The sequence below is a fragment of the Meriones unguiculatus genome, chromosome 8 (assembly GCF_030254825.1).
Source record: "Meriones unguiculatus strain TT.TT164.6M chromosome 8, Bangor_MerUng_6.1, whole genome shotgun sequence".
Lineage (NCBI taxonomy): Eukaryota > Metazoa > Chordata > Mammalia > Rodentia > Muridae > Meriones > Meriones unguiculatus.
The window spans coordinates 52012769-52037520 of NC_083356.1; the positions used below are offsets into that span (position 1 = coordinate 52012769).

General features: G+C 35.8%; 1 protein-coding gene across 1 annotated transcript in view; it reads left to right on the forward strand.

Moving 5' to 3' along the window:
- Positions 1-24752, forward strand: part of Csmd3 (CUB and Sushi multiple domains 3) — a 1323831-nt gene that overhangs the window by 190178 nt on the left and 1108901 nt on the right. Inside the window, exon 3 of the mRNA XM_060389430.1 lies at positions 6468-6580. Within this exon, the coding sequence (XP_060245413.1) occupies positions 6468-6580 (113 nt within the window). The remainder of the gene's footprint in view (positions 1-6467; positions 6581-24752) is intronic.

The following is a 24752-nucleotide window of genomic DNA, read 5'->3' on the forward strand; positions in this document are numbered from 1 at the left end:
CTACCTCTTCTGTGATATTGCCTGAGTCTCAGGTACAGGAATTGTGTTGCACAGTATCCATTTTGACCAGCTGTGGATTTTGTAACCCTAACCAAGGAAGTCAAAGACTTGTCTGAAAAAAATTTCAAACCTCTGAAGAAAGAATTAGAAGAAGATATGAGAAGATGGAAAGATCTCCCATGCTCATGGCTTGGCAAGATTAACATAGTAAAGATGGCCATCTTACCAAAAGCAATCTACAGATTCAATGCAATGCCCATCAAATTACCAACACAATTCTTTACAGACCTGGAAAGAAAAATTCTCAACTTCATATGGAATAACAAGAAACCCAGAATTGCTAAAACCATCCTCTACAATAAAAGATCTTCCGGAGGTATTTCCATCCCTGATCTTAAGTTGTACTATAGAGCAACAGTTTTAAAAACTGCATGGTACTGGCATAGAAACAGAATGGTGGATCAATGGAACCGAACAGAGGACCCAGAAATAAACCCACACACTTATGGACACCTGATCTTTGACAAAGATGCCAAAACCATTCAATGGAAAAAAGATAGCATCTTCAACAAATGATGCTGGTCTAACTGGATGTCTACATGTAGAAAAATGAAAATAGATCCATACTTGTCACCCTGCACAAAACTGAAGTCCAAGTGGATCAAAGACCTCAACATAAAACCAGACACATTAAATCAGCTTGAAAAAAAGTGGGAAATACCCTAGAACTCATTGGTACAGGGGAAAACTTTCTGAACAGAACACCAACAGCACAGGCTCTAAGAGCAACAATCAATAAATGGGACCTCATGAAACTGAAAAGCTTCTGCAAAGCAAAGGACACCGTCATCAAAACAAAGCGACCGCCTACAGATTGAGAAAGAATCTTCACCAACCCTTTATCTGACAGAGGACTCATATCCAGTATATATAAAGAACTAAAGAAGCTGGAAAGCAGCAAACCAAGTAATCCACTTAAAAAATGGGGAACAGAGCTAAACAGAGAATTCTCTGTAGAGGAATACCGAATGGCAGAGAAGCACTTAAAGAAATGCTCAACCTCACTAGCCATTAGGGAAATGCAAATCAAAACAACCCTGAGATTTCACCTCACACCCATGAGAATGGCCAAGATCAAAAACTCAAGTGACAACCCATGCTGGAGAGGTTGTGGAGAAAGGGGAACCCTTCTCCACTGCTGGTGGGAATGTAAACTGGTACAACCACTCTGGAAATCAATCTGTCGCTTTCTCAGACAACTAGGAATAGTGCTTCCTCAAGATCCAGCCATACCACTACTGGGCATATATCCAAAAGAGGCTCAAGTACACAAAAAGGACATTTGCTCAACCATGTTTGTAGCAGCTTTATTTGTAATAGCCAGAAGCTGGAAACAACCCAGATGCCCCTCAAATGAAGAATGAATGCAGAAATTGTGGTACATCTACACAATGGAATATTACTCAGCAATGAAAAATAAGGAAATCATGAAATTTTCAGGTAAATGGTGGGATCTGGAAAGGATCATCCTGAGTGAGTTGTCCCAGAAGCAAAAAGACACACATGGTATATACTCACTCATATAGACATACAACATAGGACAAACCCACTATAACCTGTGCATCTAAAGAAACTAAGCAAGAGAGAGGACCCTAACTAAAATGTCCAATCCCCATCCTGAAAGGCAAAGAGGATGGACATCAGAAGAAGAAGAAAACAGGAAACAACCTAGGAACCTACCACAGAGGGCCTCTGAAAGCCTCTGCCCTACAGACTATCAAAGCAGATGCTGAGCCTGATGGGCAACTGTTGGGCAGAGTGAATGGAATTTTAGGTAAGAACTGGGAAATAGTAAGAGCTGGAGAGGACAGGGTATTCACAAGGAGAACAACAGAACAAGAAAATTTGAACACAGGGAACTTCCCAGAGACTCCTACTCCAACCAAGGACTATTCATGGAGATAACCCAGAACCCCTGCACAGATGTAGCCCAGGGCAGTTCAGAGTCCAATTGGGTTACATAGTAATGTGAAGAGGGACTGCCTCTGACATAATCTGATTGGCCTGCTCTTTGATCACCTCCCCCTGGGGTGGAGCAGCCTTCCCAGGCCATAGTAGAGGACAATGCAGCCACTTTTGATGTGAACTGATGGACTAAGATCAGAAAGGAGAGGAGAACCTCCCCTCTCAGAGGACTTGGGGAGTGGCATGCAAGCAGAGGGAGGAGGGAGGGTGGGATTGGGAGTGGAGGAGGGAGGAGCTTATGGGGGGATGCAGAATGAATAAAGTGTAATTGATGAAAAATTAAAAAAAAAGAAAATATTTGATAGCAAAGCACAGGAAAACTTTCAGGTTTCTATAGTAACGATTGTAGACGTTAAAAAAGGGAGTTACATTTAATGTAATTTAATTGTAGCAGAATTTACAGATAGAGAGCTTTCTCCAGTTGAAGGAAGAAGAGAAATAACCTGAAAGGAGAAGCATAAGATTATGAAACAGTAGAAGAAAGAAAAGAACCACTGGATCCATCTTGAATGTTGACTGAAGTGGACCAAAGAGAAGTAATCGATGAGGTTCTGAATCTGGGAACAGTTCAACACTTAAGCCTTCAAAGATGCAGAGAGTTTAATTCTATAACTACAAGAAGCTAAATTTTGGCAATAACCTTATTGTTTTGAATCAGAAGCTGATACAGTTCAGAGCCTTCAGAAAGCCATTAAGTCTAAAGGACACCTTAATTGTGGCCTGTGAGACAATAAGCAGAGGATCAGCTGAGCTGTTCTCTGGCCAGACTTATGTAAGTGTGAAGTAACAATAAGGATTGTATAAGTTTGTGATAACTGGAACCAAGGATACAAACAGGATGCACCTATTCTTCATTAGGAAAGTTTGTAATATCTGATACATAAAGACAATATCAATAAATTCTAAATATCTTAGTCATGCTGAGGCAGTTGTGACAGCGATTTGTTAAAAATATAAGTACAAATGTGTTACATACTTCTGATAACTGATACAACTCTAAACACCTGCCAAAAAAACAAATCACAAACTTAATTTCTGGGTAGATAGTACAGTTTGTAAAGGCTTTGGGCCACAAACATGGCAACTTGATTTTGGATTATCTCACCCATATTAAATCCAGAAGGAGCAGGGCATGTCTGTAATGCCAGTGGTTGAATCCTGGGACCTTGGAAGAGAAAAAGATTCCTTGAACTATTTGGCCAGCCAGACTCATTATCAGTGAGTTCCGAGTTCAGTAAGAGACCAAGTCCCCCAGATAAAGTATATAATGATTAAGAAAGACACCCACTATTGATGCCTTGCTTCCACAAGAGCACATGTGCAGAAGAACCAGCAAGAAAATTTGCAAACATATTCTTCTGGTGCACAGATACAACACATAGGCACACACTCAAACACATACCACAGATTTATTATTTTATAAAATGGTTTCATTAAAATACTTAAAGGATGGAGCTTACATAGAAAGAACAAGTTAAGTTTATGAACTTATCCTGTAAAGTAAAATAGAAAAATAAAAAATAAAAAAATGCTAGATTTACTGTAAAAGTAAATTTCATTCACCTGATGTAATTGTCTAAGAGTAATGGCTCTTTCTGCTAACCTAAGCCTAGTGCTAGAAGCTTCTAACTATACAATCTAATCTAGATCCAGAATGTTTTCAGCCTTGGAAACTTATTGCTGAGTAATCTCGCCCTTTTTAGTTCTTTCTGAATTTTGGATAGCTGGTTTAACTCAGCTGTTAGGGATCAAATTCCTCTGCACGCTGACTGAGTCAATCTGGCTTCTCTCCTGTCTTCTAACTGAATTGCTCTGCTTGGCCTTAAACTAACTCTTGAAATCTGTTCTAATCTTCTGGCTCCTTCTCATTCTCTTGATTATTCTGTCTTTACCTGTGTCCAGCTTGTTCTCTCTGCAACCTGTCTCTGTAAAACTGTCCAGGTAAAACCTTCTCTGAACTCCACTGAACTGCCACCAACTGCACCGCCAGGAACTCAACACCACTCTGCTGCCTCTCTCTCAACTCACTGACTCGAGGAACTCAGGGATCTGCACGCTTCTGTTTTCTGCGTGCTGGAACTAAAGGCGTGTATCACCACGCCTGTACCTGAGCTTTTCTGTTCCTGAAATTTCCTCTACGCCAGGCTGCCCTTAAAATGAGAGATCTCCTTGCCTCTATTTCCTGGGATTAAAAGCACTTCTGTATTCCAGCCAGTTGACACACTAGATCTTTGAGTATGATTCCGTGCCAGAGCAACCATGTTGCTGAATTAATATTCCTCTACAATCAACAAGTCTGAAAATATATTGGAGAAGCTCTAAAGAGCCTAAATATCTCCTTATATTAGGATGAATAAATGAATAGCGCATGTGTATGCACATATGCAATGAATTCTTTAAAAACATGATTCTCAAAAGATATGATGCATTGAGCTTTGCAGGTAAAAAGACATTTTCAAAAGGTCCACAGTTAAAACAATCTCTGTTAATGCTACTGGATATTATTTGATATCTTTATTGCATTGATATTTCAACCAAAGTACAAGAATATTGACACTTAAGACTTCTATAGTATCATAGCTCTGTTTGTGGCTTTGGGTAAGTACTAGTAGTCATGAGACATTTAATCCTTCACTGATATTAAGAAAGACATAATCCAGTTACACTTAAGTATGTCATAAGCTATCAGTGAATTATCACTATAATTAACCTGTTATAAATAACTACTTTCAGCAAAGCTTTACCACATATTACTCCTCAACAAATACTACAACACAGTAGGAAATAGGCATAAAATACCCTTGAGCCTATAAAACTGTGTGTGTTGTCTTAAGGAGAAACAGATACATATTTTTGAGTTGGCACATGAATTAGCTGCTTTTTGTCATAGAATATCTTTTGCACCTGGAAAGTATTGTTACTAGCATTGTTACTATGGTTACTTGCACTTGAGTGTTTGATTTCTATTTTCTTGTATATACTTTTCTAGTCCTAAATTCTAATTTGTTAGGTAAAGGACATTTATCTATACACACATTACCACCATACAAAATTGTATATTTAACATTTTTCCCTAAAGGACTACTTACTAAAATTAATGGCATACAATATTATTTTTTAATTAATTTATTTTAGAGTTCATTTTTATTAGAGTTCATTCACTTTGTATCCCCCTCATATAGCCCCCTCCCTCATACCCTCCTAATCCCACCCTCATTCCCTCATCTCCTTCCATACCACTCCCTAAGTCCACTAAGATGAAAGTCCTCCTCCCCTTCCCTCTGACCCTAGCCTATCAGGTCACATCAGGACTGGCTGCATTTGTGGCCTGGCAAGGCCACTCCACCATGAGGGGGAGGTGATCAAAGAGCCAGCTATAGAGTTCATGTCAGAGACAGTCCCTGTTCCCATTACTAGGGAACCCACTTGGATAATGGGCTGCCACAGGCTACGTCTCTGCAGGGGTTCTAGGATATCTCCATGAATGGTTCTTGTTTGGAGTATCAGTCTCAGAAAAGACTTCTTTGCACAGAATTTCTTTTCCTCTTCTTGTGGAGCTCCTATCCCCTCCATACCTTTCTATCTCCCTCTTCTTTCATATGACTCTCTGCACTCTGCCCAAAGTTTGGCTATGAGTCTCACTATCTACTTTGATACACTGGAGGGTAGAGTCTTTCAGAGTCCAACTGCAGTAGGTTCCTGTCATGTTCCCTGTTTTCTTCCTCTTCTGATGTCCATCCCATTTGCCTTTCTGAGTGAGGATTGATCATCTTACCCAGGGTCCTCCTTCTTGCCTAGCTTCTTTAGATGTACAGATTTCAGTATGTTTATCCTATCTTATAGGTCTAGTATCCACTTATAAGTGAATATATATCATATGTGTCTCTCTGCTTATGGGATACCCCACTCAGGGTGATCTTTTCTAGTTCCCACTATTTGCCTGGTAATTTCATGATTTAATTGCTGAATAGTATTCTATTGTGCAAATGTACCACCATTTCTATATTCATTCCTCCATTGAGGGACATCTGGGTTCTTTCCATCTTCTGGCTATTACAAATAAAGCTGCAATGATAATACTTGAACAAATGTTCTTGTATTCTTGAGAATCTTTTGGATACATGCCTAGGAGTGGTATAACTGGATTCAGCATACAATATTTTTAAACACAAATTTGTACAATTCTCATTACCAAAGTTTGAACTAATGAGAACTTTAATATAAAAAATACTGTTGATAGACATTTTAAAAGAAATATAGAAAAACTATATCAAGAAAGTTTATTTGTCTATACTTGTACCTTGATGGATAACTTATACTTGGAAAGAAATATGTGAGTGCATCAATATATAGAAAAGAAAAGAATTTGATAAAATGCCTTCTAATCCCTCTTGAAACTCTGTTAATGATCACGCAGCTAAGAATTTTGTTTTGATTTTTAGGTTAACAGGATTCCACCTACCACCACCAGTAACAAGCACCAAGTCTGTGTTCTCACTGCGGCTGACCAGTGACTTTGCTGTCAGTGCTCACGGATTTAAAGTATACTATGAGGGTAAGTGATGGTAGTATAAAAGGCACCAATCCCCATTTTAATGTACTTAAACCAGAAATCTTCAGGTGTGATATGGAAGACTAATTATCATCAGAATCATAAAAGTGCCAGTGTTCATCTTATTGTCTTGCAAGGAAATAGCTTTAAAAAAATAAATTTATTTTTATTTTATATGCATCATAGATGTGCAGTACCAGTGGTGGCCAGAAGAGGAAACCAGTCTCCCTAGAGCCATGGAACTACTTCCTTTCTTTTTTCTTTTATTTATTTATTTTAATTTATTCACTTTACATCTCAATTTTAGCCCCCTTCCTCATTTCACCTTTTTTTTTATCAATCACTAATATACTATAAATGACTAGTGTTACTGGATTTTACCTTTTTATACCACCCCTATGCATCAACATAAGAAAAACTTTCTTCTCTTTTTCTAAGATTTAAGAATGAAATCAATATAAGGTTTTAATGAACCATATTTTATAGTAAAAGGCAGTGTGCTCTAAGAGTAACAGGTTGGTATAGAGAAATTCCAGTTCTGCTGAGGGTGCCGTAGAAATACATTTGTAGAAATACATTTCTTTTTCATGAATAAAGTGTCTAATGGTTCAAAAAATTATACTGCATATTTCTGGTAAAAATTATGTATTTATAACTTTTGTTCATTTTTTTTAAAACAATACTTACATAAAAGAAATATGGCTAGTTGAAATATATCATTTCAACTAGGATTGTACTTTCAGAATTAAACCCGCCAGAAATAAAAACTGTTGTTATTTCTACACACAGTATTAGTACAATGCAGTACTGAGTGAAATCATCAGCCAAAAGACAAATTCATTCTAATCTATACGCTAATGTAATATATAATAGAATGTTTACAGAACATACTAGAAAACAATCACAAGAGAAACACAAACATAAAGGCACAAACTTAAGCATTTTACATGTGAGAGTTTCAAAATAAATGTTATTGTATCCAGTGTTTTTTCTTCTCATAAAATATATTGTACCAGAGAAATAAAATGGTTCTCAAGTTTATCATAACTATCATATACATATATATGTATATGTATATATATATCTATATATATATATATACACACACACACACCTATTTTAAAGAGAGTTTTCTATTGAATACATTTCTGAGCTCTTTTCTGTTTCAAAGGAAAATGAAATCAAAGTCACTTTCTTCTTTGTAATAATTTTTGCAAGGCATTTTTACAATAGCTAAGAATTTTTTATTAGCCTTGGCAAGTTAATTCATACATATTCATTACCACAATCCAAAAAGTTTAAGTGCAATTTTAACAATAGTTCAGATGTTAAGAATGCAAATATTTTCTAAGTGCTTATTAAGAAAAATCTTATATTGCTTTTATTAAAGAACAAAGTTATTTTTAGGGTATTTTATACTTCAAAAAAGAACAAAGTGTATTAAAAATATAATAATAGGTGGTGAATTTTGACTTTAGCATATTTTCTGGTTTGGTTGTCAAGTTTTATAAATTCATTTTTAAAATGTTTCAAAAGCTCTCTTTTCCGTTTTATAAACACAACTCTCAATTTCTCAGACTTTTGTCATTGCAAATACCTGTCATCTTTTTTTTTTTTTTCAGGAAAAGATGACATATATTTTTATTTTTTCAAGTAAAATCTTGAATGTTCTAATTGCAAATACATGGCACGGTTACTTAGGTAGCAGTGAGGTACTGGCTGCCACACTTGGGTAGCTTCGCCAGGCATCTTACGTTTCTGGAATTTCACTGTTTACCATAAATTTCCTAGTTTAATACAGTATCCAATATGTAATCCCACGGCTGCTATGAGGTGGGAGCCTCACATCCCTGCTACAGCTGTGTCTTCTCTTAACATGATTCATGCGTCACAGCACCAGCCACTGGCTCACTGCTCGTTCTGACTGTGGCGCTACAACTGAGCAGGGGTGGTCTAAGTCATCTCCATGCATAGTCCTTGGTTGATTCATCAGTCGCTGCAGGCCCTCCTGGACCGATTTTTTTTTTTTTTTTTTTTTTTTTTTTTTTTTTTTTTACTCTCCTTGTGGAGCTCCTGTTCCCTCCATCTCCTCCATCTTCCATAAGATTCCCTGCACTCTGCCCAAAGTCTGGCTATGAGTCTGAGCATCTGTTTCAATACCCAGCTGGTTAGAGTTTTTCAGAGACTTTTTGTGGTAGGATCCTGTCTTGTTCCCTGTCTTTTCCCACTCCTGGTATCTATCCTGTTTGCCCTTCTGAATGGAGACTGAGCATCTTCCCTAAGGTCTTTCTTGTTGTTTAGCTTCTAGTTTGTTTATCCTATATTATATGGCTAATATCCACTTATAAGTGAGCATATGCTATGTGTGTCTTTCTGCTTCTGGGTTACCTAACTCAACAAGGAAATCATGAAATTTGCAGGCAAATGGATGGAACTGGAAAAGTCTTTTTTGTTTTCAGTGAGAGAAGAAGAGGAATAATTGAGGGTGGGGTTAGAAAGAGTGGGAGGAGTAAAGGAAGAAGAAATGTCTAATATGAGGAGCAATTTTCTCCATAAACACAAATATGAATTTGAATACAGGCTTGCTGATTAACTGATTTTCATGTTGTGATCCTTTTCTAAGAAGATGGATATATTTTTACCTTATTTACAAAACAAAGCTTCAATGTTTTGAATGCTTTGAGACAGGAAGAGTTAACACTTCACACTCCAACTCTATCAAACCATAGCACAGCTAGCCTCCACAATTTTGTGAACATCCAGTCTTGTTTCTAGCTATGGGTTGTGTGAATTTATAGAACTGTCAAATGAACATATTTTAGAGTCCTCATAAATGATGATTTTCTTTTTCAATGACTCCAACTTCACTCAAGTTCTTCTCTTTTTGTCAGGACATTCTGCATGTGAATTACGTGAAACATGAAAATGCATATCCATTATCTTGTTCTTCCTAACTTGTTAAGGATTCAGTCAGTTTCTGAAAATCCTTTAAAGACTACAACACTGAACTCAGTGCTACGGCCTTTTGTCGGTATAATCAGCACATCCATACCTTGTCTTAAAACTCTCCTCTATGTTTTGAATTTTTAACTCAAATAGCCTGCAAGAACCTTGAGTCACACGATAAATTTTATACAGTTTTACACTTCCCTCCAATTTCATCACATTCCTGGCATATTATAAACATCTGATGAAGGTTTGTTGAAACTCAGCTGATATAGAGTATGGCTAAGCATGGAAATGGATAATGAGGGAATCCTGCTTCAAAAAGAATAAAGGACAGGAAAGTCCATGAAGGCATATGTAAGATTTGTTTAATTACTTAATACAGAATTATTTACATCAGATAGTTAGAATATGCTAATGAATATTTTGTGTGATTAAAATCCTTACTGCCTTAGTATTTTACCAAGTAATAAAATACAGTTTATAATACATAATCTTTATGGTTCACATAGCAAAAATGAGATGATATAAAGGGATTGATTTTATTATTCAGAATAGAATGATAAATTTTGGGATTTAAAAATATTTTTCTATTTGCATGTACATCTGCATGACAGAAGAGGGCACCAGATCTTATTATAGATGGTTGTGAGCCCCCATGTGGTTGCTAGGAATTGAACTCAGGACCTCTGGAAGAGCAGACAGTGCTCTTAACCATCAAAAACAAAACAAAAGAAAACATTTTTCAATGAATATCCTTCTTTTAAACATGTTGCTAAATGTGTCATGTCTGCTAGCTGCATGAGTTTTGAGTTTTTATGCATGCTAGAATGAAGATTAGGTAAAAAGTCTTACTGCTTTGATTCTAATAATATTTGAAGATATTTTACCTTAAAAAGCCAATAAATACTTTGATAGGTGTTTTAATTAACATTGTATATTTATTTCATTAAAATACATCATGACTTGTCCTGGAAGTTATTTCTTTCTTCATTTCCCTATTTACCAAACTCTAGTAAGTTGTTTAAACTTAAACTTTAAAACTTTCATTTGCAAATATTGTAATATATAAAAAATATTTTTCAATTAGATTTTTCAATGTCTTTCAACACATTTTACTCAGTATCTCTCATATTCTAACACATAAAAAACAAATAACAAATATGTTCACATATATCATTATTTACACATGTCATTTAATGTATTTGAAAAGCATTTAATGAAGGAACTGATAACCTGTTATGTATTTTGTCTTTGTTTAAGGATTATTCAAATAAGCAATTTCTTGTGATAGGTGTCGCATGTGTTGTTTGTGCTGAATAAGAAAGTAGTTTTACGTTTTGTTAAGGTTGCACAGGAATAAAAATAGTGTCAGTGTGTTGTCTATCCGTGTTCAAGGTGAACCAAGAAGACAAATGATACAGCCATATGCACAGTATCTTTCAGGTGTAAAGAGTAAAACCCTCATAGAGGTGGACAGAAGTCTGTGCTCAAGAGTTTTAGCTCTGGGCTAACTGTAAGGGACACCTTACTGCTAGGGACAGCTGATAGACCACACAATCTTCCCGATTCATTTGGAAGGAGAATTTATGGAAGCATGTGAAGCCTGTGTAAAACTTACTTCATACTCATTGGTTGCCTTAAGAGTCCTTTCAGCAACTATAAAAATATTCATCTTGGATGCCTACTATGTTCTGAAAGGAAATGAAGGAGAAGTAAGTCTGGGGAAGATGGGAGACGGGAGAGATCTGCGAGGAGCACATGGAAGGGAAACAGTGACTGAGTGTATAGTATGAGAAAAGAGGTTTTTTTCATTTTTTTAAAAGAAGAACTGCTAACTATGAAGTTTCTGGATTAAAGGAACAAAAACATCTTTTCTTTTATAGACCCTGGAGATAGAAAAGATGATTACTCTTAACACTGAACATAGCAGTTTGCATCAAACTGTAACACGGTATTATTCAGTCAGCTTGATTAAATGCTGTCATTTGCTCTGCAGCGAGAGACTTAATAGAGAATAGTGACCTAACTGTACATGTACCATAGTTTTGAGGATATAGACCTCATCAGAAACTATAAAACTTCACACATTTGGCAGTCTTTTAAACTTAACAAATTTGTCTCTTACAATAAAAATAAAACCTTCAGAAGCCAGAATACACTGAACTACAGTGCATCAGAATCGACAGGGAGAAAAACGCCAGGAGACATCCATAAGCACAGTAGTCTGTTATAGAATGAGCCTGAACTAAGATTTAAGAGAAGAGCAAAATGAAACGCCTTGTGCTCATAGTGCTGCTGTTGAATGAGGGAACTCAGTTTTTCTTCAGAGGGAGTGGCAGCCATTGGAAATGGATGAGTAGTCATTTGTACTATATATGTATTTTTTATCACACAATACCCAGAACAAATGTTTTCAATAATAAATAAGCATGATAGGTAGACATGTTAAAGTTTCAAAATTTTGATGGTCGTATTTAGAATTATTTTTAAAAAGTACTTAGTAAAGAAAAATGGTCTAAGTGCCTATTGAGATAACTGTGGAAATGAAGGGGATGGTTCTTCCTTCTTAACACTACTTGGTGGATATTGAACACTCTCTGCTGTGTGGAGGGCATCCATTTTATTTCAGAGGCAAGTATCTATCCATATTTATTAATAAGTTCTATATCTTTTATTTTATTTTTTTATTGAGGCAGGGTTTCCCCATGTAGCCTTGGGTGTCCTGGACTTGCTTTGTAGATCAGGCTGGCCTTGAACTCACAGAGAGCTCACACACTTGCCTCTGCCTCCCAGATGCTGTGATTACAGGTGTGGACCACCATGCCTGGCTCCATCTTTGTGTCTTTCTGTACTAATTTTTTTGTAGGTTTTAGTCTATAGTAATATTAGATTGTAAGATAACTGGGGTTCATTTACTATACAGTTTCTACAGAGTATTTTCCAGATTATTGTAACTAAGGAAATATAAAAAGTGAATAACAGAATAAATACATCAGAACCTTATCAAAGCAAAGAAAAAAAAAACAACAAAAGTCAAATGAAAAGATTATAGAGTAAACTAAGTAAAATATGAAACTCGACTAATGTGGGATTTTAAACAGTCATTCATTTCTTCTTGTTTTAAAGACAAGGTCTAAATGTATATATATGCTGGTTTCATGAATATACATGTTCACATACATATACATAGATACATCATATGCATAAGCATACACACATACACACACATACATACACACACACACATATAAGCTGGTTCTATTTCAATATCTTTTGTTTCTGCATATCAGATACTGGGATAGTAAGTTTCTGCAACCAAACTGGATCAAAATGTCATTATAATATTTCCAAGAAAGAAAATATGCAGTAAGTCATTTTCAGTCACTTATGTTTCTGATATAAAATTTGAGAACAAACTATACATTTAATGAAAATTTAAATAAAGAAAAAAATCATGGGATAAAATTGGTATTACATGAGAAATTAATCATTTATAGTTTTGTTGTATAGACAGTTCATGAATAGGGTAATACCAAAAATATTTCCTTAAACCATGGCAATAAAAAACAACTCCAACCAAGGACCATGCATGGATATGACCTAGAACCCCTGCTCAGATGTAGCCCATGGCAGCTCAGTATCCAAGTGTGTACCCTAGTAAGGGGAACAGGGACTGTCTCTGACATAAACTCAGTGGCTGGCTTTTTGACCTCAACCTCCCCTTCTCTCCCCCACCCCACCCCGAGGTGAGACCAGCCTTGCCAGGGCACAGAGGAGGACAATTCACCCAGTCCTGATGAGACCTGATAAGATAGGGTCAGATGAAGGGCAGGAGGACCTCTTCTATCAGTGAACTTGGAGAGGGGAATGGGAAGAGATGAGGGAGGGAGGGTGGCATTGTGAGGGAATGAGAGAGGGGGGCTACGGCTGGGATACAAAGTGAATAAATTGTAATTAATATTATAAAAACAAATATGATACAAGGTCAAGAAAAATAATTAAGTATTCAGATGATAGATTTGTCAAATGAAATATTTCAAATATTACTAAATAAAGCTGGGGATATATATCAAATTATATGAATTTGAGAAAGATTTTTCATATAGAAACATTTTTATTTATATTAGACAATATGAAAAAATTTATAATGTGAATATGAATTTACAGCTAAACCGTTTTAAGTCTGTAAACTTTCCATAGATTTAAAGCTGCATATTGGTGTGTAATTGAAAAGGTTACACATTATCAATTTAAGGAATTAACCTGAAACACAATAAATTACATTTCAATTATCTTTAAATATTTTTAACTCTAGTCCTCTGTTATTGAATTTATCCTCTGAGTCAAGCTGGTATGGTTTTATTTACAGTGGAAAGTATGATAACAATATCGATAACTGAAGATTTCATTTTCCTACTAAACAATATCTTCCTTTTTACCAAGAGCTGTTTACAGAGAACCGAGAGACATTCATCACACAAGTCAACTTTTGTCATAGTTGTACATTTAATACTTGTATTAAATTGTATTATTGTGCTCAGTCATTGGAAATGAAATTATTGAGACACCAATGTTAATAAAATACTGGTAATAAAATTTACCGCAGTGCATGATTAGGTACTCCGTTTAGGCATCATCAGGTTGTTTCTAATAAATCTCACTCATTGTTTTCCATAAAGTCATGCAGGGTTAGATCTTTGTAGGATAAGCACAACCAAATAAACATCTTCCTTTTCATACTCCTACATAAAAGAGTCTGAAAAAGTTATCTGTGGTACTTTGATAGGCTCTTTCTATTTTCACTTACCCGAATACACTTATGATCTCCTCTAATATTTAATTGAACCTATTGTTTAAGGTAAAATAATTTTTCAAATCTCAAGAACAATCCTGTATTTTATGTTTCCTGGTTTTCATCAGGTGACATTATGGGTCACCTCACGTCAAAAGCAATGTATCTGAATGACTATGAATTAAAGCCTCTGCAACTATTATCCAAAATAAATATTTCCTCCTTATAAATTATGCAAATGGTGGGATCTAGAAAAGATCATTCTGAGTGAAGTATCCCAGAAAGAGAAAGACAAATATGATATATACTCGCTTGTATAGACCTACAAGATATGATAAACATAATGAAGTCCAGACACCTAAAGAAGATAAACAAGAAAGCAGACACGAGGTAAGATGATCAATCTTCACTTAGAAAGACAAATGAGATGTGCATTGGATGTATGACAGGAGTCTACCACAGAAGGCATCTGAAAGACCCTACCAAACAGCATTTCAAAACAGATACTAAGACTCATAACCAAACCTTTGGCAGAAGGGGAGTTAGTATGACAGGGAAAGAATAGGAGCCCCACAAGGACCAAATATATCTGGGCACAGCGGTCTTTTCTGAAACTGTTTCTCCAACCAAGGACCATGTGTGGATATAACCTAGAGCCTTCATTCGGACAAAGCTCGTGGTAGCTCAATAACCAGTTGGTTTCCCATAGTAAGGGGAACAGGGACTATCTCTGACAGGAACTCAATGGCAAGCTTTTTTACCCCCCCCCCCCACAGGAGGAGCAGTCCTGCTAGGCCACAGAGGAGGACTTTACAGCCAGTCCTGAAGATACCTGATAAAACAGGGCCAGACGAAAGGGGAGGAGGTCCTCCCCAACCCGTGGACTTGGAAAGGGGCAGGGAGGAGATGAAGGACGGAGGGTGGGATTGGGAGGGCATGAGGGAGCAGGATACAGCTGGGATACAGAGTTAATAAAATGTAACTGATAATAATAAACAATAAAAAATAAATTTGTAATAACCATAAATAAAAGACTCAAGTTAAAAAAATAAATTATTATAAATATATATAAGTACATTTATATAATACATCTTATATATTATGTATAAATAATTTTGGGTATAGCTCATTTTAAATGTTTTATCTCAGCTGTGGAAGACTAACTAACATAAATATGAATAACCATTTGGCAAATTTACAGACCAATTCTCAAATTATCTTGCAATCTTCAGGATTTAATATATACAAGTCTGAAGAGATCTATCAACAGTTAAGAGTAGTTGCTCGTGACAGCTCAGTCTCCAAGTGGGTTTCCTAGTAAGGGAACAGAGACTGTCTCTGCCATGTACTCAGTGGCTGGCTCTTTGATCACTTCCCCATGATGGGGGAGCAGCCTAGTCAGGCCACAGAGGAAGACAAGGCAGCCAGCCCTGATGAGACCAGATAGGCTAGGGTCAGAGGGAAGGAGAGGAGGACCTCCCCTACCTTCAGACTAGGGGAGGGGACTGGGAGGAGATGAGTGAAAGAGAGAGGGTGGCAGAGAGAAGGAATATGGGAGGGGGATATAACCGGGGTACAAAGTTAGTAAACTGCAATCAATAACAAATAAATTAATTTTTAAAAAAGATCTCACCTAGCTTTTGCAGAAGACCCAGGTTTGCTTCACAAAAACAACATGGTAATGCAAAATTCTGTGTCACTCCAGTTCCATGGCAACAGTCACCTGCTTAAGGCCTGTGAGGGCTCCTGCATGCACATGGTTCACATGAGTGTAGGTGGGCACACAGGAAAACACGTGGATTAAGTAAACAGTGAGTGTGCTATGGGAGAGACTAAAAAGGAATATCACACTCTGTCACTGTTCAGAATCAGACATGGCGTATATTCTGGCTTCCTATCATTTTGTACAGAACATTTTATTCATTTGAAAGTACTTTAGTTCTAAAAATAAACATTACATGAAATCCAGCCCTGTTGAGTTAATAAATCATTCTAAATCATATTTTTAAACATCTACCATTGGACTTGATACTTAGAGAATCCTTAATAACACTTTTGAAATGCTTACAGTCTGTTGCGTATAAACAATGTACACCAATAACAGAGTAATGACTTATAAGTGTGATCCATTCTTAATGTTTTCATGCAAAAGAATTATATATAAAGCATAATATACTTACATATATTATATATGACATGTAAACTATATTTATAATTTTACATGGAGAAAACTAACAGAATCAAGAAACATTCAAAACAGCTGATTGCTGAAGCAGCTTCTGAGTATCATGGGAACAATTTATGGACTTGATCTTTCCAGTAACCTTTGAACTATCAGTTGACAAGAAGCATCAAGTGCTTGGGAATAATTTATGTAAGCCAAACAACTTTAAGTTAAGAGGCAAATCTCTTCCTTTTTTTTTTTTTTCTTTTCTCACCTTTTTTCTTTTCCATCTAGCAAGCAAGTTTTAGACATTTACCACCCCAGGAAAGTGATAGGCTCAAGCTGTGTGACCTAAAAGCCTTTCTCTTTACCCTGACTTTCTTCATCTTCTGCATTATTCTTTGATTTAAGTTAATTTATGTATAAATTTATTACAATTTATTCACTTTGTATCCTCACAGCAACCCCCTCCCATGTCTCTTCCCAGTCCCACCCACCCTCTTTCTTCTGCTTCTATGCCTCTCCCATAGTCACTTGATAGGGGAGGACCTTCTCCTTTTCTATCTGACCCTAGCTTATCAGGTCTCATCAAGGCTGGCTGTATCATCTTCCTCTCTGGCCTGACAAGGTTGCATCCCTGCCCCAAGGGGGAGGTGATCAGAGAGCCTGCCACTGAGTTCATGTCAGAGACAGGCCCTGTAACTCCTTACTTGGGAACCCACTTGGAAACTGAACAATGAAGGGTCCTCTCTGGTCCTTAGTTGGAGTATCGGTCTCTGCAGGTCCCCCGGGGCCCAGGTCTTTTAGCTCTGTTGTTCTCCAGGCAGTCTCTGTCCCCTCAAGGTCTTTCTATCTCCCTTAACAAGGAGGACTCTAGAGAAGATGCTTAATCTTCATTCAGAAAGGCAAACAGGTTAGATACCAGAAGTAGAAGACAAGGAATAGGTCAGGAGCCTTCCACAAAGGACCTCTGAAAGACTCTACCCACCAAGGTATCGAAGGAGAAACTGAGACTTATAGTCAAACTTTGGGCAGAGTGACAGAATCCTTCTGCATTATTCTTAATCAGCCTTTTTCTCAGTTAAGTATTTCAGAGAATCACATGAGGGTATCATACATTGAAGACGCTGATGTTAAACACCAAAAACAAAGCTCAGTATCCCACCTGACACCATTCCTTCTCTGCCACAGTGACGAGCGACTGATGAATTGTTTCTAATTCTCGGGTCCAGTTTGTCCTTTATATTATTCAAGAACAGTACCTTTGAGCTGTATTTCATATTTTAAAGAAAATGCCTGTTTTTGTTGGAGCTAAACTCTATTATTTTTCCTTTTGAAACATGGTCAGATTTGATGACACTTGTCATACTTAGATACAAAAGCAGTCGTTGCTTCCCACACATCAGCTCCTTTTTATTATTAAGAAAGTCTTTCATTCATGAAACTTGCAGTTCTTCAAAATAATTGACTTCTTTAAATACAAAAATATCAGGTAATCCACATAGTTTCTAGTGAGCATGTTATAAAGTGACTAAGCTCGTTGTACTAGCTGTGATCATACTGATGCCACAATTCAGTACATGTTTCATTAGCCCTTGATCTGAAGAAATGATGACTAGCATTGGTGCAGCTCACAGAATTCCACACGTTTAAATTATTACTGCAAACATTATGATCTTACAGCCTCAGCGTCTTATATCCTTTAACAATAGGCTAAAACAGGATTTGTGTTATTTTTATCACTGATATGCTCATGAGCATTAACTACTAAAAATATGACAGTCAAAAGTTATGTGAAAGTATTTGATATTTTTGAAACTAGAAGAAAAAAAATTTAATTTATATTGATGTTTTCATCAATATTTCTGAAACCTGTATTTCTCTGGCTTTAACATTCAGTGAGTGTTCCTTTAGTGCCTTACTTTTGATATGTGTACTTGCTAGTGTATTAACTCACCATGGTAGATATAATAGACTAATAACTGGAACTTTGCATCATGAAACTGTGAAACTTGTTTCAGAGTATTTACCACTAATTAAAATAAAAGTGAAAATATCAAATCGAGACATTAGAAATGACATACCTATACTATAATTTAATTTTTCTTTGTCTTTATAATTTGTAGGTAAACTCTAAACACATAATGTATATTAACAATTATATATATTAACATAATTATAAAATCTGTATTACTACCTTCCATTTGTTTGTTTGCTGGTAAGGAGGGTCTCACTATATTGTAGTTTTGGCTGTCCTGGAACTCTCTGTGTAGACCAGGATGTCCTTGAACTCACAGAGACCTGCCTTCCTTTCTTTTATGGGTTCTGGGATCAAAGGCATCTGCCACCACACCCAGCCTATATGGTTATGTTTAAAGTTCATTAATTTTGATAATATTTAGCATATAGACCATATGTTAATGGTGAGTTTACACCCTAATCTTGAAGTTAGAACTAATGATGTGATTTATAATTTATAATTGAGAGAATATTTTCATGATAAATAAAGAAATAGCAGCATCAGTTATTCACTGGCTATCAAGAATATCTAGAATTCAACATGAACGAAACAGTCATGATTTTCTGTATAATACCTTGACACAGTTAATAAACATTTTGCTGATGTTGTTGAATGTGACTTGTGGATAACAGGGGCAATGCATGGTGACAACAATGCTGAGTTTGCTCGAAGATAAATGTGATTTGATTGTTAGATATAAAGGAAAACAATATTCAGTTAAATCTGAGTCTTAAATTTTTCACTTGACAACACGTTTTTTATACTAGATCTCTTTTTTTCTTTTTCTTTTCTTTTCTTTTTTTTTGCTTACTTTTTTAAAAATTAGGATCTCACACTGTGGGTTTTTCTTGAATGGCCTTGGAATTCTGATCATTTTACCTCTGCTTCTTGAGAGTCGATATTACAGTTATGTTACACTATGCCCACCTGATTTTTAAGTATTTTGAAACTGTTTTGGGATATTCTCTCATTCTAATCAAAACAGCTATCATATAAAACAACCAACAACAAAATAAAAAGTAAACACAAACGAATGCTAGTAAAAATATGGGGAAAGAGGAACACTTACCAAATACTGGTGAGAATGAGAACTGCTACAACTCTGGATCTTAGTCACGGGTTTCTTAAGATAGGAACAATACAGGCCAGTGAGCAGCCCAAAGGGTAAAAGTGTTTCCTGCCAGACATGACCATTGAGTTCAACCCATTGAACCCACATTGTGGGAGGATAGAACTATCTCCTGGAAGTTGTCCTCTGATATCAATAGGCTTGCAGTGCTCTTTGAATGTACATAAACATAAACATTCACACAATGAAACATTTTAAATATAAAACATATGACCTACTTATCCTAAGGGCACCAAGTTAGCGCAGAATAGAGATGTGTACATCAAATTTTTGGAAGGAGGGAGGGCTGAACTATTCACAATAAGAAAAAAACCAGCATAGCTGCTCATCAACAGTAAGATGGACAAATAAACATGGATTATGTGTATAATGGAACTCCTCAGGTAGAAAGATGAAGGAATCATGTCATTTGAAACAAAATTTATGTAATAGAGATCATCACAGAAGTGAAATCAACAAAGCTGGGCAGGAAATACCAAAGACATTCTTGAATATATGAATTTTGGGGTTGAATTGAGAAATGTAAACTTATTTAAAAACTATATACATCTATACACATGTGCATATATATGTACAAATACCACATGTGTGTGTCTGTGTAAATTTTTCAGTCATAAAGCAAAACAAACCAATTATATATGCTGAAGAATTAATGTAAAAAAGTGTCATCATTTTAAGTACAAAATAAGCACATGCACAAATTAAACACTTAATGAATTTTGACGTGTGCAGAATCTATGACACTGCATGTGTGTGTTTGGATTATGAAAGTAGAAAGGACACCATTGAAAGACAACAAGAGATCTTTAGTAAAATGGAAGGTAGTAAAGGGAAAGAAAATTCTTATGGCCTGAAAGCAGAAAGTTATTTAGACAGAAGAGGATGATCTATAAGAGGAACAGAATGGATGAGGAAAAATAGGGAGGGAGAGTGATGAGTAAGCTCCAAGAATGATCACACAAATATATAAACATAACATAATAATCTCTGTAATTTTGTATGCTAATTTAAGAACTAATTAATTACATACTTTAGTTAAAAGAAGATGACAATTGTCTTCAATTTAGACACATAAAATTTCAATTAAGATTCCCCCTTTATAGGGATTAGGATCTTCTTTATTTAAGACTGTACAAACTGATCAAAATAAATATATAAGCTCGGTGCAATTCAATAGCTTTTCCAATGCTCCTTTTAATGTTAATGTAAAGCGTTTTGAAACTGTGAGTAATTGATGAATAGAAGGTTCTGGTGGGAGTCTTTAACTGATTATTTGAGTTTAGATACAGTGTTGGGACATCAGAAGATAGCTTTGTAATACTTTTTGATACTTTTTACTAATTTTAGAGTCTTGATTCTCAGAATAACCCATAAAGAGTCTTTATATGTTTATTGTAAACATATTTATATGTTTATTTATATGTTTATGATTATTTCCTTTGATTACAAGTTTTGCTTTATTTTCCCTTAAAATTAATATTTAAAATACTGTTTAAGTTTAAACATTACTCATTAAATATTTGCTTAAACCCCAGAGGCATTTCTACAATGAAGTTGTAAGAATTAGCTTTTTTATATTATTTCATTTATTTTTTATATCAATTAGTTTATTCACTTTGTATCCCAGCTCTAGCTTCCTCCCTCATCCCTCCCAATCCCTCCCTCTCTCCATCTTCTTTTCCCATACCCCTCTCCAATTCCACTAATAGGGGAAGGCCACCTCCCTTTATATCTGACCCTAGCTTATCAGGTCTCATCAGGACTGGCTGCATTGCCTTCCTCTGTGGCTTATTAAGGCTGCCTTCCCTTAGGGGAAGGAGTTCAAAGAGCCAGCCACTGAGTTCATGTCAGAGAGAGTCCCTGTTCCCTTTATTAGGGAATCCACTTGGATATTGAGCTGCCATGGGTTGCATCTGTGCAGGGGTTCTAGGTTATCTCCATACATGGTCCTTGTTTGTAGTATCAGTTTCAGCAAAATCCCCTGGGCCCAGATTTCTTGATTCTGTTGCTCTCCTTATGGAGCTCCTGTCCCCTCCATGTCTTTCTCCCCTTTCTTTTATAAGATTACCTTCACTCTGCCCAAAATTTGGCTATGAGTCTCAGCATCTGCTTTATTCGTAATAGTCAGAATCGGGATACAACCTAAATATCTCTCAATGGAGGAATGAATACAGAAATAGTCGTACATTTACACAAAGGAATACTACTCACCAAATAAAAACAAGGAAATCAAGAAATTTGCAGACAGATGGTGAAATCTAGAAAAGATCATCCTGACTGAGGTATCCCAGAAGCAGAAAGACAAACATGGTATATATTCACTTATAAGCGGATATTAGACATATAATAAAGGATAAATATTATAAAATCTGTACACCTAACTAAGCTAAGCAAGAAGGACGATCAGTCTTCATTCAGAAAGGGAAACAGAATGGACATTGAAAGAGGGAGAAAACAGGGAACAGGACAGGAACTTACCACAGAGGGCCTCTGAAAGACTCTACCCAGCAAGGTATCAAAGCAGATGGTAAGAATTAGCTTTTAATAGTTACATATTATTTTAGATCAAAATGGTAATCTAGTTGTGATTTAGAAAAAAAGTTCTAAATTTTCTGTTAATTTATTACCAATTATCAAATATTATTAAATTGATTGCATATTTTTAAACACAAAATAGAGAAGTCAAAGGGAAATTTCCTTAAAAATAAAGAATCATGAAAAAAATGTGAAAATGCCAATCAATTATAAGATACATTTTTTCTTGATAAAACAGGGCCAGATGAAAGGGGAGGAGGTCCTCCCCAATCTGTGGATTTGGAAAGGGGCAGGGAGAAGCTGAGGGAGGGAGCGTGGGATTGGGAGGGAACACCGGAGCAGAACACAGCTGGGATACAGAGTTAATAAAATGTAACTAATAATAATAAGCAATTAAAAAATATTAAATTTATTATTTATACTTTAATCACTTTGTATCACAGCTGTGCTCCCTTCCTCTTCCCCTCCCAATCCCAGCCTCCCTCCATTATCTCCTTCAATGACCTTCCCCAAGTCCACTGATAGGAGAAGTTCTCCTCCCCTTCCTTCTGACCCTAGCCTATCACTTCTCATCAGGACTGCCTGCATTTTATTCCTCTGTGGCCTGGTAAGGCTGCTCCCCCCTCAGGGGGAGGTGAACAAAGAGGAGGCCAATCAGTTCATGTCAGAGACAGTTCCTCTTCCCATTACTATGGAACCCATTTGGACACTGAACAGCCATGGACTACATCTGTGCAGGGGTTCTAGGTTATCTCCATGCATGGTACTTGGTTGGAGTATGAGTCTCTGGAAAGACCCCTGTGTTCAAATTTTCTTGTTTTGTTGCTCTCCTTGTGGGGTTCTAAAGAAACTAATCAAGAGGTAGGACCCTGACTAAAATGCTCAATCCCCATCCCGAAAGGCAAAGAGGATGGACATCAGAAGAAGGAGAAAACAGGAAACAAGTTAGGAACCTGCCACAGAGGGCCTCTGAAAGCCTCTGCCCTATAGACTATCAAAGCAGATGCTGAGACTTAAGGCCAACTGTTGGGCAGAGTGCATGGAATCTTATGAAAGAAGTGGGAAATAGTAAGATCTGGAGAGTAAAAGCACTTTCTAAAAAGCCTGATAACCTTAGTTCTATTTCTGAAACTCATGTGGTAGGCAGAAAATTTTGACTCGCTCAAGTTGTCATCTGACCTCTTTCTACAAAAACGGAAGAATTTTTAAAAATTCAAAAAAAATATTGTTAGGTTATAAGCCCTCAAGTATGGCACCCACAGTTACATAAAGAATTATCATATGATTCTGAAATTCCAGCTGTATCAAAAAGAGTGGAAGGCAAAGGTCTAAATAAAAATTAATACTTGATTGCTTATGCTAGCACCATCTAAGATTATCTTAATTTACAAAAATCCCAATGTTCATCAACCTATATCAGAAGTAAAAACACATGTGTATTTGTATAATGTAATGCTATTTAGAAATCAAGACTACTGGGCTACTACATGCTATAACATGCATTAACATTGAAAGTATACACAAAGGTTAAAAACTGCATCCTTCTTTTAATAAAATATACAAATAAGTATATTCTTACATTAGGCTACACATAATATCTCCCTAAATATTTTTTTAATTATCAAATTAAGAAAAATGAGAATTTTGTTATATGTTTATATCTTGATAAAAATGTTTTATTTTTATTTTTAATTATACAATAAAATATAAGATAAAACAAAACAATTAAGCCATCAAAATTGGGAAAAGGAACAATCAGAAGAAAAAAATAAAAAGCCCCAAAGAAGACACAAAGATTAGGGACCCGTTCGTTAGCATACTCAGGAATCTTATAAGAACACTAAACTCTAAGTCATAATATGTATGCAAGGGACTTGGTACAGACTCATGCAGGCACTGTGCATGCTGACTCATGCTCATAAATTTTATTTAGAGTAGAAAAAAATTGACCTCTTTCATAATAGAATTTAACACCTTAGTATTAGGAAAAATATACATTTAAATATTTCATGTCTAAATGTTGGACACATAAGCTGTAGTACATACATACTTGTGTTAAATATGCCACAATCGACTAGTGATCCATAAAAATTCAAGAAAATAGACATCTCATCAAAGTCAAAATTGCAGTTTTAGAATAGAGTAATATTACTGATAATGCAATGGATTCTGGCAACAATTTAACTATATCCTAATATTTAAGTTTGCTGTTACAAAAAATATGTGATTTTTCAAATCAGTGAACTTCAGCCATTCTGCAAACAGACAATAGCATTTTAAGTAGCTGTACATTACCAATGAGAATGTGGACTGCATAGTTTAGATCACAAAAATTGAAACGTTAAATGATTTCTTTACTTTTGATACATTTCAAGAAAAAACAATCTAATCAATTACTCTTATAGCTTCATTGTGTTTATTTACTAATACATAAAATAATAATTACATTTTCCTTACATAAGAAACAGACTCTAAGATGTGTCTTCATATTAACTACTCCAGAACTTTCTGGTAAACTGTCACTAGTGTTTCAGCTTCAATAATTGTTCCTATTAAAATTTAAAACACATTTTTATTTTTAAATTC